Source organism: Balaenoptera musculus, chromosome 13, assembly GCF_009873245.2.
Source record: "Balaenoptera musculus isolate JJ_BM4_2016_0621 chromosome 13, mBalMus1.pri.v3, whole genome shotgun sequence".
In the NCBI taxonomy this organism is placed as follows: Eukaryota; Metazoa; Chordata; class Mammalia; order Artiodactyla; family Balaenopteridae; genus Balaenoptera; species Balaenoptera musculus.
In genome coordinates, this window is record NC_045797.1 from 4698591 (window position 1) to 4714339 (window position 15749).

The 15749-nt window shown below is 44.9% G+C and overlaps 1 protein-coding gene across 1 annotated transcript in view; it reads right to left on the reverse strand.

Moving 5' to 3' along the window:
* Positions 1 to 15438, reverse strand: part of SLC9A4 (solute carrier family 9 member A4) — a 56692-nt gene extending 41254 nt beyond the window's left edge. Inside the window, exons 1-2 of the mRNA XM_036873685.1 lie at positions 15183 to 15438; positions 9641 to 10104 (exon numbers count right to left, since the gene is read on the reverse strand). Of these exons, the coding sequence (XP_036729580.1) occupies positions 9641 to 10104; positions 15183 to 15438 (720 nt within the window). The remainder of the gene's footprint in view (positions 1 to 9640; positions 10105 to 15182) is intronic.
* Positions 15439 to 15749: the final 311 nt, after the last annotated feature.

The following is a 15749-nucleotide window of genomic DNA, read 5'->3' on the forward strand; positions in this document are numbered from 1 at the left end:
CCTCGAACCCGGGAAGGGCAACGGGACGCTGATTCCTCACCTACTAGGTGCCGGCGTCTGTGTGTCTGATTTCACAGCCTCCTCGAAAACACCCTCTGGGGTCAGACTGAACATTCCCATTTTACACCTGAGGAAGCGGAGGCGCAAAAGGATGGAGTCACTTGCTCAAGATCACTCTTGCTGGGTTCACGCCTCCCTTGTATATACCCACATTCTTGGCCGGAGGAAACTGTCTACTTGTAAAGGTATCTGCAGCCTCTCTCCTCCTTTCCTAGGAACGTGCAAGAAATGAAGGTAAATAAGGAGATAAAAAGAGGACAAGAAAAACATTGCCCGACACTCCCCCAGAGAGAGTCTGCTCAGGTCTGTGTGCTGCGCTTCTCGCGGAAAAGCTGAGACCGCCAAGTCCAGACAGATGGGGCGTCGCTCAGGCTGTGAGGAAGGCTCTGCGGCTCTCAGGCACTCACGGAGGTGGACTTCTATAAATAACACGCCGACCCTGACACGGGTTCCGACGTGTGTGCTTCTTTCTCACACCATCAAGCAATTAACTCAATTTGACACCATCTACTTGGAGACAGAGTCGGATCCCACAGGTTGAGGGCTCAGCCCCCCAGGACACCCTCTCCCCCCGTTTCAGATGCCCATCGCAGGTCCGGGTTGTCACCTGGGCTTCTAACCCACCAGCCATAGTTGAGAGGTTCCAACAACCCCACCTTGGGTTCGATTAATTTGCTAGAATGGCTCAGAGAACTCAGAGAAACATTTTACTCACTAGATGACCGGTTTACTACAAAAGGATCAAATGATATCGCTTATATGTGGAATCTAGAAAAAAAGGGTACCAATGAACTTATCTACAAAACAGAAATAGAGTTACAGAGATGTAGAAAACAAATTTATGGTTACCAGGAGTTAAGGGGCGGAGGGATAAATTGGGAGATGGGGATTGACATGCTCCTGTATATAAAATAGACAACTAATGAGGACCTCCTGTATAGCACAGGGAACTCTACTCAATACTCTGTAATGACATATCTGTACGTGTATAACTGATTCACTTTGCTGTACACCTGAAACTAACACAACACTGTAAATCAACTATACTCCAGTAAAATTTTTTTTTTTTAACATTTTTTCTTTTAAATTAAGAAAAAAAAAAGGAACTGCCAGGTGGGAGAGATGCTTAGGACAAGTTATGGGGCAGGGGTGAGGCACTTCCATCGCTCTCCAGGAGCTCCAGCCTCCCCGAATCTCCACCAACCTGGAAATTCTCCAAACCCAATCCTCTAGAGTTTTTATGGAGGCCTCATTACTTGCGCTTGGTTGATTAAATCACTGGCCATGGGTGACTGAATTCAATCTCCAGCTCCTTTCCTGGAGGTGGAGATTGGGGGTGGTTTAGGGAGGGAGACTGAAAGCTCCAACTCCTTAATCACAAAGTCCATTCCACTGGCAACCAGCCCCCTTCCTTAGGTTACTTAGGGGCTTTCCAAAATTCCCCTCATTAGCATAACAAAAGGCAGCTCTCTTCACTTAGGAAATTTCAAGGGTTTTAATGAGCTCTGTGCCCTGAATGGGGACAAAGACCAAATATATATTTCTTCTTATAAATCATAATATTAGAAACACTTTGTCCTGAACCCTGTGCCAGGCACTGTTTTAAATGCTTACCTGTATCAACTCACTTTAACCTTCAAACAACCTGATCTCCAGTTTACAGAAAGGAAACTGAGGCCCAGAGAGGTTAAGTGACTCATCTGAAGTCACACAGTTTCCTAGTACAGGAGCCAGGACTCAAACAGAGGCATTTGGCCCCACTGTCCATGTTCTTGGGCACAATTTACTGCCTCTTGCATGGGATGTTCCTGGAGCTAGGACTTCTTTGAGGTAGGAAAATATAAACCAGGGAGAATCCTGGAGGAAAATTCACCCTTAAATGAATGTTTTTAAAAATCTTTCCCGGATTAGACGCAGCTTCCTCTGGCAAGCTGTTCCCTGCCAGCTAGCTTGGTTTGAACTCGCCATGGCATCCTCACACCGGCAGGATCCATGACTGTCCCCCACCACTGAGTGATGGGCAGAGGCGCTCAGCTCATCTTTGTGTGCACAGTGCCCAGGACAGCGTCCACAGACATGGGTCCACGAAGGTGCGGCAAGGAAGGACACTGAGACTCTTCTCTCCCTGCGTGCCTACCCCTGGTTGCATCCCACCTCTAGCCTTTAGTCTCAGGGAGCAATTCCAAAGTTCCGTGATGGGAGCTGGTCAGAGGGAGAGCCCCCTGGTTTGCTCGCAGCTTCCCTGACAAATCCCAATTCAAACGGAGTGACCCTCTTGGGAATCAGAGGAGGAGGGCTGTGGTCACAGCACAGCCTGGGCACAGCCTTTCCTAGTCCCCATCACTCCTTCCATCATTCAATTATCCCCTCTGTAGGCGGCATCAGCATCTTTGAGGCTCAGAGCTACCTGCTGGGTCCTACGATGATGGCGGGAGGCCTTAGGAGAAAAATCATGAGGGTCGACAAGGAACCAGTCAGCAAAGCTGGGCTGATAAAGGGATGCAAAGAGGAGATGAGAAGAGGTCAAAGGAATTCTAGAATAAGGGATCAGGAAATTCAGGCTCTAATGCCAGCAATAAGAATGCATAATAAATAGAGGGGCAACTTGAATGAAAGGTATAAGGTCAATGCTAAGAAACTGTTGTTACTGATTGTGGGCTGGGAAAAGCAGTGGAGGACAACTTTTCACTATATCTTTTGGATATTGAGCCGCATAGAATAAATTATATTCAATAAATGACTTCTCTGACAGTCTGTGTGTTTATAATAAAAATAACAATGAAGAAACTTAAGCACCTGGAGATCTAGTAATTCACCTGAGAGGCTCAAAGGACCAAGAAGGGTCAGTACAGACATGCGAGCACAGACGTGCCAACTGAAAATTGTTGCTCGCCGGCGGGTTCTACAAGGATGAAACCAACGGCCTCTGCAGTCGCTGACCTCAAACACCCCCCGAAAGGAGTTCAGGGCAGAGATCAGGAATGAGGCTCTCTGTGCTCCAGGTAGGTAGTTTCAGGAGAAGATTTTATGAGCCCAATTTCTTGCATCTTCTCATATCTAGAAAAGCACTAAAATCATTAACGGTGACATCTGCTCTTCGTGACTAGCGGCAACCTTCTGCCAAAGTGTGTGCTTGACTCCACGAACCCCCTTCACCGATATCACATATATATGACCTCCCTTCTGACCTCTTTGGAGCAGTTCGTCCAAGCTCTCTGAGAGGCTGTCTCCCAGGCTGTGGTCCACATTTTGCCCCAAACAACTTAACTCACGACTTTCACGTTGTGCAATTTTTTTCAGTTGACAGACATCTGGGGTTGGGGGGTCCTCTGCTCTTAAGCACTGTATACTGCTTCTTCACAGAATGGGGACAGCAATCCCGCCACAGTAGGTTGTGATAAAGCTCTAAGAAGAAAAAGCAGATAAAATACCTGCCAGTGTGACTAGCCCAAGGGTCCTGCACAGAAACGTTATTGCTGTTCCCTCTACCACTCTCGCGTCCACCTTACGCCTAGAGAATGGACTAGAGTGGCAGCAAGATGTGAAATGCAGACATCACCAGAGGAAGGAGGGAAAACCAGAGGAAAAGAAAGTGGTGGGGAGAGAGGGAGGGGTGAAGAGAAAGCATGGAGTAGGAGTTAGGAGCAGAGACACTCTGGAGCCAGGATGCCTGGGTTCCAATCTCAGGGGGGGGATGCCGGGACCTCCAGGTGAGGTGGAGGAGGGGAGATGTTGGCACCTCTCAGGTGAGGTGGAGGAGGGGGTGATGGGGCAAGATGATAGAAACCTTGGTGGCATCACCTTGTTGCTTATTTAGCAAATTGATGCAGGAAAACCAGGGAGGAATACACATGTAAGAACAATCTGCCTACAATACATGAAGCAGTGCCTTGTTTAAAACCAAATGCTTGTTACGAGGGAGTCAACCACCATGCATGTCCCTGAGTTGGTGTGATAACAAATAATAGCCAGCATGCCTGGAGTTCTCACTGCACGCTGAACACTCACTATACTAAAAGCTTAATGGGAATTTTCCAGTGACCCTACGAGCTAAGTAATACCGTCACCCCAATTTTACAGAAATTAGGCACAGAGATGACCAGCATCTTTCCCGGAGCCACATACTGGACTTGGCCAAACAAGCCAGTTCTGTTTCGGAGAAAGAGCCCTGGGTTTCCTACCAACTGGACATGAGCCCAGTCTCCTCATAGGTAACATATTGGTTGTCTCCTGTTCCTCTCAGCTCCATGAGTTGAAAATTCAAAAGGTAAGAATAAAAGAAAAGAGATTGGGAAGAGACAGACCTGGGCACCCATGTCCGGTCTGTCATGGCCAGGCACAATGCCCTTGTGCAATTTATTGTACTCCCTTTGCCTTATTTTCTTCATCTGTGAAATGTGACTATTAATTCAGCCTCGCAGTAAAATCTAAGGACTTAATAAAATAATAAATGCACAAGTGACCCCATACAGGGCCTGGATTTAGCGGCTGCATCTCTCTTACTGCTGTGATGCTGGCCACCAGACTTCAACTGGGGATACTAGTTATTATTTGAAAGCTACTGGGGTTTTGTCTCTTCTCCCTTTGCCCACCATTAAGGAAGTTCTCATGATTGGAGTCATAACCTAAAATATTCAGCGAGAGGGAGAAATAAGTGGACAAGAGACCTGGGGGGTCAGGTTCATTGCTCTTTCGACGGTTGCATCTCCTCTGGAGCGTCTCCTCTTTAGTGAGAGGCAGCTCTTTTCGTGGGATAAGGATCACGTAACCCACTAATCACAGGTCTCTGTCTGGATGACTCAGACCTTCTGCTGAAAGAGCCCGCTTGTGACGGCTGCCCTCGGGAAGGCTCCCTCCTCGATGAAAGGGTGAGTCCAAGGCCCTTGGCTCAGAAGACAACTGCACTGCATTAAATACCAGTTGCTCTCAAACTGCTTTCTAAATCCGGCCCTGAGCTTCTCCAGTTTCACGCAGGGACGCAGAAGTGCCCCAGCACACACTTCATATCACTGTGCTGTGGGTGACCCCAGGGTGACCCCAGGGTGACCCCGAGTGACGTGTGGGCACCTCCATCCCCACCCCGGAGCCAGCACTGCAGCAGCTTCATGGCGTGGAGGTCACAGCAGTGCCCTCAAGCAGATACTCTGGTCAGCTGAAAATTACAATTTTATTTGGAAATGATCATTTCAAAAAAAAAGTCCAAGTGGAAAAAACTAAACTTTGGGGAAATCAAACAAATGCAGTTAGCAAAGAAACCCCAGGCCGTGATTGGCTCTAGATGTAAAGTCTAGAGAAAACTCAGGCTGAAGTGAGTCTCAAATTCAGAGGCAGCACCACAGAGGGAACAGAGCCACATGTTCTCGTGGGTCGTTAACAAAGACTATGTCTTGGCAACAACGTTTGTAGGTTGTATCAAGAAAGAGCTTGGTCTGTGAAAATTAAGTGAGGTGATATTGTCATTGCTAAATTTCCCTAATGATTTAGGAAGGGAAAGTTGCATAATTATCTCAGAACGGGCTGCCAGAAGGTGGCCTTGATGTTGACACAGATGAACACCCTCAAGGGCATTGCTTTCATGGGGTTACAGTCAGCAAGGGACCCCAAAGAACTTGGATATGAGTAAAATGAGATGCTCTCTGGATAAACTGTGAAACGGAGGCATCGTGGCTCAGAGGGGTGCCTTAGGAGGTGGAATCGGTTCCCAGCCAAGGGGACTTATTCCACTGTAACAAAACCCAAAGTAAGAAAGCACCTGAAGAAAGAATGGGTGGAGACAAATCTAGCCCAGTCCTTTCCCGGACATAGCATCGTTTTAGATCAAGATATGTCAGCTCTCGCCACCTAAAGGCCATGAACAAGTAGTTCCCAAACATCAGCCATCCTCTGAGGTGCTGGTTAAAAATACAGATTCCCAGGATCTGGTCCCAGAGAGTGGGGGTCAGTGGTCCTGGGTTGAGGTTTGGCCATCTGAGTGCTCACCAAGCCCACCTGGGGGATTCTGAGGCACGTGGCTTGAGGGCCACACACTGAGAAATGAGATACGTAAATGGGATAGCGGGCTGGAGTCCAGGCTCCCTTGGCAACCGGAAGACAACTTGGCTTTCTGAGATGCTCGCCCAGCAGGGAAGGACAGGCAGGTCTGATGAGTCTAGTATCTCACTCAATAGTTAGAGATTCTCATTATGAATAAATAACCTGGCTTCTGACTTCAAGTGTGGGTCTCCTCCACTTGGTGAATCCACCCCGGATATCTTGGATTATTTTCCAATGCTTTCTCCCCCAGTACTATCCATTTCGGCATAAAGTCCTCATGATAAAATATTGTGTGCCACGACGAACAACAAGGTCCTACTATTGATATATAGCACAGGGAACGATAGTCAATATCCTGGGATAAACCATAGTGGAAAAGAATTTAAAAAACAATGTATATATGTGTATTACTAGGTCACTTTGCTGTACAGCAGAAATTAACGCAACGTAAATCAACTGTATTCCAATAAAATAAATAAATTAAAATTTAAAAAAGAAAAAATAAAGAAAATTATGAATAACAACACTAAAAAAATTGGGTGCCAGGTGAATTAAATAATTAACTGTAAAAGGGAGAAAAATTAAAGAACAAAACAAAACATGTGTGCGTGTTCTTTGGTTAGGCACAATCTTGGAAAGCAAAATGTGAAACCCAGGGCAATGAAAGAATACGTTAGTAGGTTTGACTACATACACATTTAAAACTTTTACATATAGAAGACACATGACTTAAAAAAATTTAAGTGACAGAATGGGAGAAAATATTTGCTTTTTATGTAACATTCAAGTTTAGATAATTTAAAGTTTATCTAAAGCTTAAAGTTTAGATAATTTAATGAGTTTCTACAAATCAATTAAAAAAGAAATAAAACAGCAACTGGTCTCAAAGAAAAATTGACAAGAAGCAATATTAGCATACATTAATTGGGACATACTGATAAAAAATTACTCACTGTTTATAGGAAATTCAAATTTAACTGGTATCCTGTATTTTTTTTAAGTCTGGCAACCCTGAAAGGACACGAATTTCCAATTCATAGCAGAAGAAACGCTCATGATCCACAATCTTTGAAACGATGCTTAATATCATCATGCAGATTATAGCAAACATGTGTCATCCTTTTTTGCTCATTCGATGGGAAAACATTAAGACAGCAATGCCCCTTGTTGACAGTGATACAAGGAAATATGCGCTTAATACACCGTGTATGGAAATGCAAGCCCATAAAGATTTCTGGAAAATCTTGGCAGCTGTATACATAAAAACTAAAATTAAGGTTTAATATATTTGGTAAAATGAGAAGGGTCCTGAATAGCTCTACTGCAAGTTCCCCCTGCAATCTGACCCCATGGTAAGGTCCCCCAGCCCAATAACCCTCCTTACCAAGGGACCAGGCACACTACTTGTAAATCCCTGTGTACTGGGGATCAGTTCCCTGACAGCCTGTGGAATTACTCAGAAGACTTTGATGGGCTTCCCTGGTGGTGCAGTGGTTGAGAATCTGCCTGCCAATGCAGGGGACATGGGTTCGAGCCCTGGTCTGGGAAGATTCCATATGCCGCGGAGCAACAAAGCGCGTGCGCCGCAACTACTGAGCCTGCGCTCTAGAACCCGCAGGTTACAACTACTGAGCCCGCGTGCCTAGAGCCGTGCTCCGCAACAAGAGAAGCCACTGCAATGAGAAGCACGTGCACCGCAACGAAGAGTAGCCCCCGCTCACCGCAAGTAGAGAAAGCCCGCGCGCAGCAACGAAGACTCAATGCAGCCAAAAATAAATAAATAAAATAAATAAAATTTTAAAAAAGGGATTAAAAAAAAGATTTTGAAAAAGAATAGATACATGTATATACGTAACTGAATCACTTTGCCGTACATCTGAAACTAATACAACATTGTTAATCAACTATGCTCCAATATAAAATAAACATTAAAAAAAAAGAGAGCAGGGGACCTCGTCTCATTCATCATCATTGCCACCCAAGCAGTTAGCACTGTGCCCAGAACACAATAGGTACCAAATGAAAGTTTGTTAAATGTAAAAATAATAAGCCAATCACATCATCCCCTAGGAGCCAGGAGGTACCCCATCCTTCTACTAGTTCCTCCCGCAGTCCCTGAGAGCTCACTCTGTTCCCCAGTGCAGCACCCATGTGGCCCTGCATGGTGTGCGGTGGTCCCCTATCCCAGGCTGTGAGTATAGGTGACAAACACACTTGTCATTAGTCTCATCTGTTTAGTGTTGGTGTCACTCCATAACCTTCTGGTGGGAATCCCTCCTTCATCATTTGAATGAAGAGGAGGTGATTATAGTAGCATCTCTCAAATTTTTAAGTATACCTACTTTTTAACCCAGAAATTTCACTTCCAAGAATATATCCTATACAAAGACTCACAAGTGCGAAAAGAGATGCACGCAGAAACAAGAATACTTATCGCAACACTGTTTTTTAAAGTGAAAAGTTGACAACCACCTGAATATTCATCCATCAAGAACTGGTTAAATAAATCTTTATAAACGTAATCTATGATATACTCTGCAACAGTGGAAAAGACCTAGAAAGAAATCCAAGATTTGTTACATCTAAGCAGTACATATGATTTAATGCCACCCACTTTATGTAGAATGATGTATCAATACATCTCTATCTGCGTACGTATATGCATGTGTCCATGATAAAAATGGGGAGGGAAATGCAAACTGGATCCAAGGCGGAGGGAAGAGGGTCAGGAGGAGGCTTTTGTGTTTTATGCTGTATGATTTTGTACTATTTAAGTCTTTCACACTGAAAATGCATTCTAGTATTACTTATGTGACATGGTATAAATGTAAGAATAAGAAAAGTACATCAAAGTTTATATAAAATCACATAGACTAACTCCTGGTGAAGGTTTGCAGTAATGTAAGGAAACTGGGCAATGCAGCAGCTAATCTGGAATATTTCAGCACCTCTAGCCAAAGACATCTCTGGGCCTTAATGCTCTGCGCTGATCTGGCCTGTAAACGCTTCTGGACATCTCTCTGGAAGGACTCCTAGGCAAAGCTGCTCTATCACATTCTCCTTGGGAGTCACGCAATTGAGACTGATATACAAGCCAATGCATGTGTGCAAATCCTCCGTCATCTCTCTCCCTACCCCTATCTTTTATTTAACTTCATCATCTAAAACAGAGCTTAAAAAAAAGCATATAAAGGGAAGGAGGGTGAGGTCCCATGACTAAGAGTAAATAAAAGTACAAGTACTGCTTGTCCTAGTGTGAAAACCCAGAAGAGCCTTTAGCCACGGTTTCTGCTTGCTCAGTGAAACACCGAATTCACTAAAGAATCACACTTCCTCTCTCCTGCTTCTCCTTTAAAGAAGCCAGTGGATGGCAAACAGCGTAGTGAGCAAGCGTGGGCGCCGTGCAGATCCCAAGGGCAGTGGCCAGACCTGGGGCCACACTGCCCTGGCCCATCCCTGTCCTGCTGAGGCCCAGGCCTGCCCGGCCTTCTCCACCCCCAGGCCCCTTGTCTCCCTGGGGACGGGGCGGGGGGGGGGCGCATCTCACCACGCTGATGCCGTCATTGAGGAGGGCCTCCCCGAAGATCATCATGTACAGCTGCTCATTCACCCGCGCCTCTTCGAACACGGCCAGCACGGCCACGGGGTCCACGGCCGAGATCAGGCTCCCGAACAGCAGGTTCTGAAGCAGGTTGACGTCGCTCAGGCCAAAGGCCTGGATCTGGCAGATGAGGTAGAGCGAGAGGCCAATGCCGAAGGCATTGATCAGGGCCCCCAGCCCTGCCCACCACAGGATGGAGCCGATGTTCTCGAAGAAGGGCCGGGTGGGCATGAAGTACCCGCCCTCCAGGACGATGGGCGGAAGGAGGTACAGGAAGTAGATGCTCGAATCCATGACCGGAGGCGACTTGTGGTCGGTGCCGAAGATGATGGCGCCCACCAGGGCCCCGACGAGGACGAGCAGGCAGCTCTCAGGCATGAGGCCTGGCAGCGGGTGGTAGACGTGGAAGCCTACGGAGAGCAGAGAACCACGTTTAGATGTTGGCAGAGAACCCGGCTCTGGCCCCCAGGACACCAGGGGAGGGATGTGCAAGAGGCCTTGCAAAGCCACGCAGATGGCGGCATCTCCGGGCCCAGCCTCAGCGCCCATCTGTAGCAGCAGCTGCAAGTGCGGCTGCGGCTTGACGTGATCAAGTGCTTCCCATGCTCAGTGCAGGTTCCCGCATCTTCTCAGCCAGCCGTGCCCTCCTGCTTCCTCCTTCCTGTTTTCCCCATCCCGAGGGATCTGAGCGGTGGAACTCTTCTGCTCTCACGTAAAACCCACCTTTGAAGCTCCTGCAAGAGTCTATCACAGTGACCTAAACCCCAGCTGCTTCCAAACTTACCTTACCTCACTTCCTTCTCCACCACAAACAAATGAATAAAAATGAAAAGTCTTTATTTTGTTTCCTTTATTTAACCAATGACATTGCCACCCAGTCAGCCACTTGAGAGGAAATCAAATCGCATTCTTATGGGGACCCCATCACCTCTGCCCCTTCGTGCAATTGGCAGCCTATTTCATCAGTTATGTCTCCCACTGGCTGCCCCGGAAGTCCGTCTCCTCCTGTTCACTCCTGCAGCCGCTGCCTTCACTGAGGACCTCCCCACTTCTCATCCTACTTACTGCGGTGTCTTCCTGATCTCCTCCCTCTCCCTCCCCGTCCCGGTCTATTCCACATCCTGCTGTCAAATGACTATTCTACACCATGTTAATCTGATTGTTCAATTCCCCACCTAAGACTCTGAAGGCACACAAAGCGTCTCATAGAATTTAAACTGAGAATATTTGTTAAGCATCCCTGTGACAAGAACAGCCCACTGTAAGTCCTGTGAGGTGGGGGACCAAACATGTTTTCTACAATTCCAACTATTGATGAAATTTTAGAAACGTTCTTAACAAATAAGAAGATAAAGCCAATATAATGTATAAGTATACAAAGAAGTGTATATTGAATATATCAACAAATATGACAAGAGATCCAGGCACAGCAGGCCACCTGGGACTCTCCCCGAGTCCGTATCCCACACACCCTGCACTGTCTTCATGCATCTTACATTATAGCCAAGCTCACGCCTTTTCATCCAGGAGGCCTCCTTTCTTGTCTTTATGTATTATTATTGTTGCGGGCATTGTCCTTCTCTCCACCCTATTTTGGTCCTGCTCAATCCTTGAGGTTAAGCTTTTCCCAATCTCTTCCCAAGGAAATAATATGTCCTCCTCTGCATTATTGTAACATTTTATCTGTACCTGTTTAACAACGATCCCTTTCTACCATTTTTGGTCCATGACTTTTCTCCCCTACTAATCTCTAAGCTCCTCAAACTCAGGCAGAATGGCACACATCTTTATTTCCCCCCAAAGCGCTTAGCAAGATGCCTTGTCCATAACAGCATGTCTAATTGCTAAAAGAATCTTAAGTGTATAAATGAATGAATGAACAGGTCAGCTGTTCATCAGAGAAGCTCTTGCATGGGAAGGAGAAGTTGAACAGGTTTTGGAGAATGAGTGGGACTTATATAGTTGGACAACAGAGGGAAGGCATTTTAGGAGCGGAGAACTCCAGGAGAAAGAGGGGAGAGACAGGGATGGCCCAGCCAGATATTTTTGACATTCACTGAGGAGATTCCTCTGGCCAGAGCAAATTTTAATGGGGAAGAGTACTGATATTTTTTAAAAAATTTTATTGGAGTATAGTTGCTTTACAATGTTGTGTTAGTTTCTGCTGTACAGCAAAGTGAATCAGCTATACGTATACATATATCCCCTTTTTTGGATTTCCTTCCTGTTTAGGTCACCACAGAGCACTGAGTAGAGTTCCCTGTGCTATACAGTAGGTTCTCATTAGTTATCTATTTTACACATAATAACAATAGTGTATATATGTCAATCCCAATCTCCCAATTCCTCCCATCCCCCCTTCCCCCTTGGTATCCGTACGTTTTTTCTCTATGTCTCTGTCTCTATTTCTGTTTTGTAAATAAGATCATCTATACCAATTTTTTCAGATTCCACATATATGCATTAAAATATGATATTTGTTTTTCTCTTTCTGACTTACTTCGCTCTGTATGAGAGATTCTAGGTCCATCCATGTCTCTACAAATGACCCGACTTCATTCCTTTTTATGGCTGAGTAATATTGCATTGCATATATGTACCACATCTTCTTTATCCATTCCTCTGTTGATGGACATTTAGGTTGTTTCCATGTCCTGGCTATTGGAAGTGTACTGATTTTGAGCCAAGCAATGGAGGGCCTGAAATTCAAGACTAAGGAGGTAGACTCCCTCCCATAGGCCTTGGGGCCATTGAATGTCTCCTTAGGAAGTTTTAGTTTCAGCCATCCAAAGAACACGTGGGTTTCCCTGACCACAGCTTTGAACTTCTCCATCCACCATCAGCAGGCAGGTTAATACAATGGAGTATCAAGAGACATTATTCCAAACCACTCAGCCCACTGGCTTCAAGACCAGCTTAAGGCCTCCTTCTAAAGTCCTGCTCTCTCCATTTCCTAATAACAGCTTCCTTCTTCTCCTCTCCCCTCCTCCTTCTTCGGTTAGTGCTTATTTTAACCACACTTAACTTTTTAAATATGTAAAGTAGGCGGAAGACCCCATAGTGTGATTTTCTCAGGCCCTGTGTCTCCCCAGTCTGGTCCTGCTTCCAGGGATCTAGTTTCCTGAAATGGATCCAATGTCACCTGCCTGAATCCGAGTTGCATCTACACAGTGATAGCAGGAAGAGGGTTTAACCTGTAAGCAGGGCCCTTTAAGGGAAATGCTACGTGAATTTCACATTTCAAAATTCTTCTCCCCTTCCATAATGGACAATAGAGTCAGTCACTTTGAGGTTCTAGTTCCCTGGCCTGAAACTTAAAAGGTCACGAATAACAAAGTCCAGCCTGAAAGTCAAAGATGGCCCTGTCGGAGCACCTATAAGGCAGTGCTAGATTCACCCATCTTCCCCCTTGAGGCTGGGGACCACAATCATTCCTACACCTTGCCTGGGTGCTCAATAAATGTGTCTTGATAGAATGATGGAATAAATGAATACTAGTGATTATTAATTATATTTTGATTCAAGATTTATAATATAGAATCTAAAAAAGCGGTATGGTTTCCTTAACTGTTAAAGTTTTATGTCATTATTATTATTTTTCTGCCCCAGGTGAACAAGCTACCATATATAAAGCTACAAGACCAGTACTTGGATCACAGTATATATTCAGTAAATTTGACCTTCTTTTCATGTACAATATAAAAATAATCTGAATTCTTAAAGACCAGCAAATATGAAATTGTGCTTGAATAAGCATGATCCAACTGATAACCTACTTCAGTTATTTTCTTTTTCTAAAGTATGTTGAGTTGCATCCACATGAAAATCAAGAAGATTTAAACAGCAATTCTATGAACAATAGCGTCCTTACAGGACTCTGAACTTGTAGACGTAGTCTGGGCACACACAACACCTCTAAAGGACAATCTGTATATTATGCTAATATAAAACATATACTTTGTTCCTTGAGAGGTTCACTGATATAGAATAGAAGCCTCTTTCCATTAGAAAATTCTTATTTGTACCAAAAAGAGATCTCAGAAATAATTTCACAGATGAATGAACTGAGATGAAGAAAGACAGAGCTAGTCAGTGGAATCAGCTAGTTTCCTGATTCCAGGCCAACTTCACCCATTACTGTGAAAAGGAAGGGAGTGGGCGGGGTCAGAATCTCTGGCATTTTGACAAAGGAAAACTCAAGATCACATAAGACCAACTTGAACATTCTCAGTATCCACGTGGTTGCATGAAAGGTGTTAGACCCCTAACTCTGAACTGAGAATATCATCCCTTTGGAAACCCATTTTTACTTGAGCCCTTCTCAGAAATAATGTGCAACCCTCTGTGTCATTTAGTCATTTGATAAACTGCACAAGAGCTCTTCAAACTAAGAATTTCATTCTATCTTCACATCTTACGAGCTCAAAATGAACGGCAGTTATGATGGACACCTAATGAATATGCCAGCACCCCCCAACATCCATGGGCAGGGAGTTAGATGAAAAGACAGAGCCCAGCATCCTGATGCCAAGGAGTTAACTGCCCGATTTCATGGCTCACCCCATATTTCACAGCTGTTCCAGAGGAAACATATAAACAAGCACTAACATGATTCATAGGGTCTATTTCAATGAGGCAATCTTATCTACTCAAATAACAAAGTTCATAACTAAAGCAAAAGAGACATTATGCTTGACAATTGAGATATTCGTATCAGTTTTCCACTCTGGAATAAGCTGTTTCTAAGGAGACAAGGGGGTGAACTTGGAGATTAAATGGTCACAGAGTGGAAACCATCACTTTGGTTTGGGCACAAAGAATCCTGGTTAGAATTTCATCTATTAACTTGAATCCACTTTATGTCACAGAGGAAACCAGGGGTGCTCTACTGACTCCATTCGACTCAGGTGTAAACAAAGATTTTACTGACAGATACCATCTCTATTCCACCATATCCCATCACTGAGTGATAGGAGTTGCTTCTGGTTGCCTTGTTTCTTGCTTTCTGTCAATTTGCAAGGAGCACATGCCACTTTTAAAGAATAAACAATGGGCATCGTTGATGAAGCCCATGGTTCCATGGCCAAGAATGAAAGAAGCACATTTTACAGAAGAATCATTATATGTTCCTGAAATTTCCAATGGGTGTCATTCCAAGCTCGACATACTTTACTCTGTATTTCTTAAAGCATAGAACCCGAGATTTTTATATGCCAAATAATGTCACATGGCTGTCACCCTGAAAGGAGAGGAAATCAAAACAACCGAAAGCCCAAAAGTAGGCTCTTAAATTTCAAAACACAACCTGAAGTATTAAATGGCTTGACAAAAATCAGTTATGACTTTCCCTTGACTCAGGAATAGAATTTTTTATGTAATAGCACCAAGAGTTAAAATCCAGTTAATTCACCATCTACAAGGCATTTTCACACACCTTATCTCATGTGGAAAACAACTCCCAAAACCAGGTAGATGTTTGGGACCTTACCTATTTTTGCAAGGGATGCTAGGAGTATCCAGAGGGTGACCTCGTAAGGAATTTGCACATAATCATAATCCAGTGCGAAAACAGATACCGTCTCAGCTGGCTCAGAGCCGGCAGCAGCAAACCGAACATTAAGCTCATGCTGGGCAGAGGAATTTGTGGATTCACTCAAATCAGAAGATGCTCCACCACACCTGAGGGCCACTAGCAAGAACAACCAATTCCAAGGACCGAAAGGCACAAGCATCTGAAAACCCATGCTGCGGGCTTCTCTTACTGTGTGTGCCCTTGGGTGCTGCACTTCTGAAGTGAGGAGGGTTTCCAGAGAGCGGCAACATCCACCTGGGTCACAGGTGAAATACGCACAGTCCGTGGGTCATTCCGGGAAGAGTCCGAGCACGTCATTGAGTTCTGAGTATAGATATTTTCAAATCACCTTTAAAGTATTTGTGTTCAGGCAACTCAGCCTCTGGCCCCAATGCATCTAGTCATTCAATAGAGTTGAGAAAGCCCAGGGAACTACCTGTGCGACCTTCATCCGATCGTGATTTGAAGAGCAATTTGTGAAGC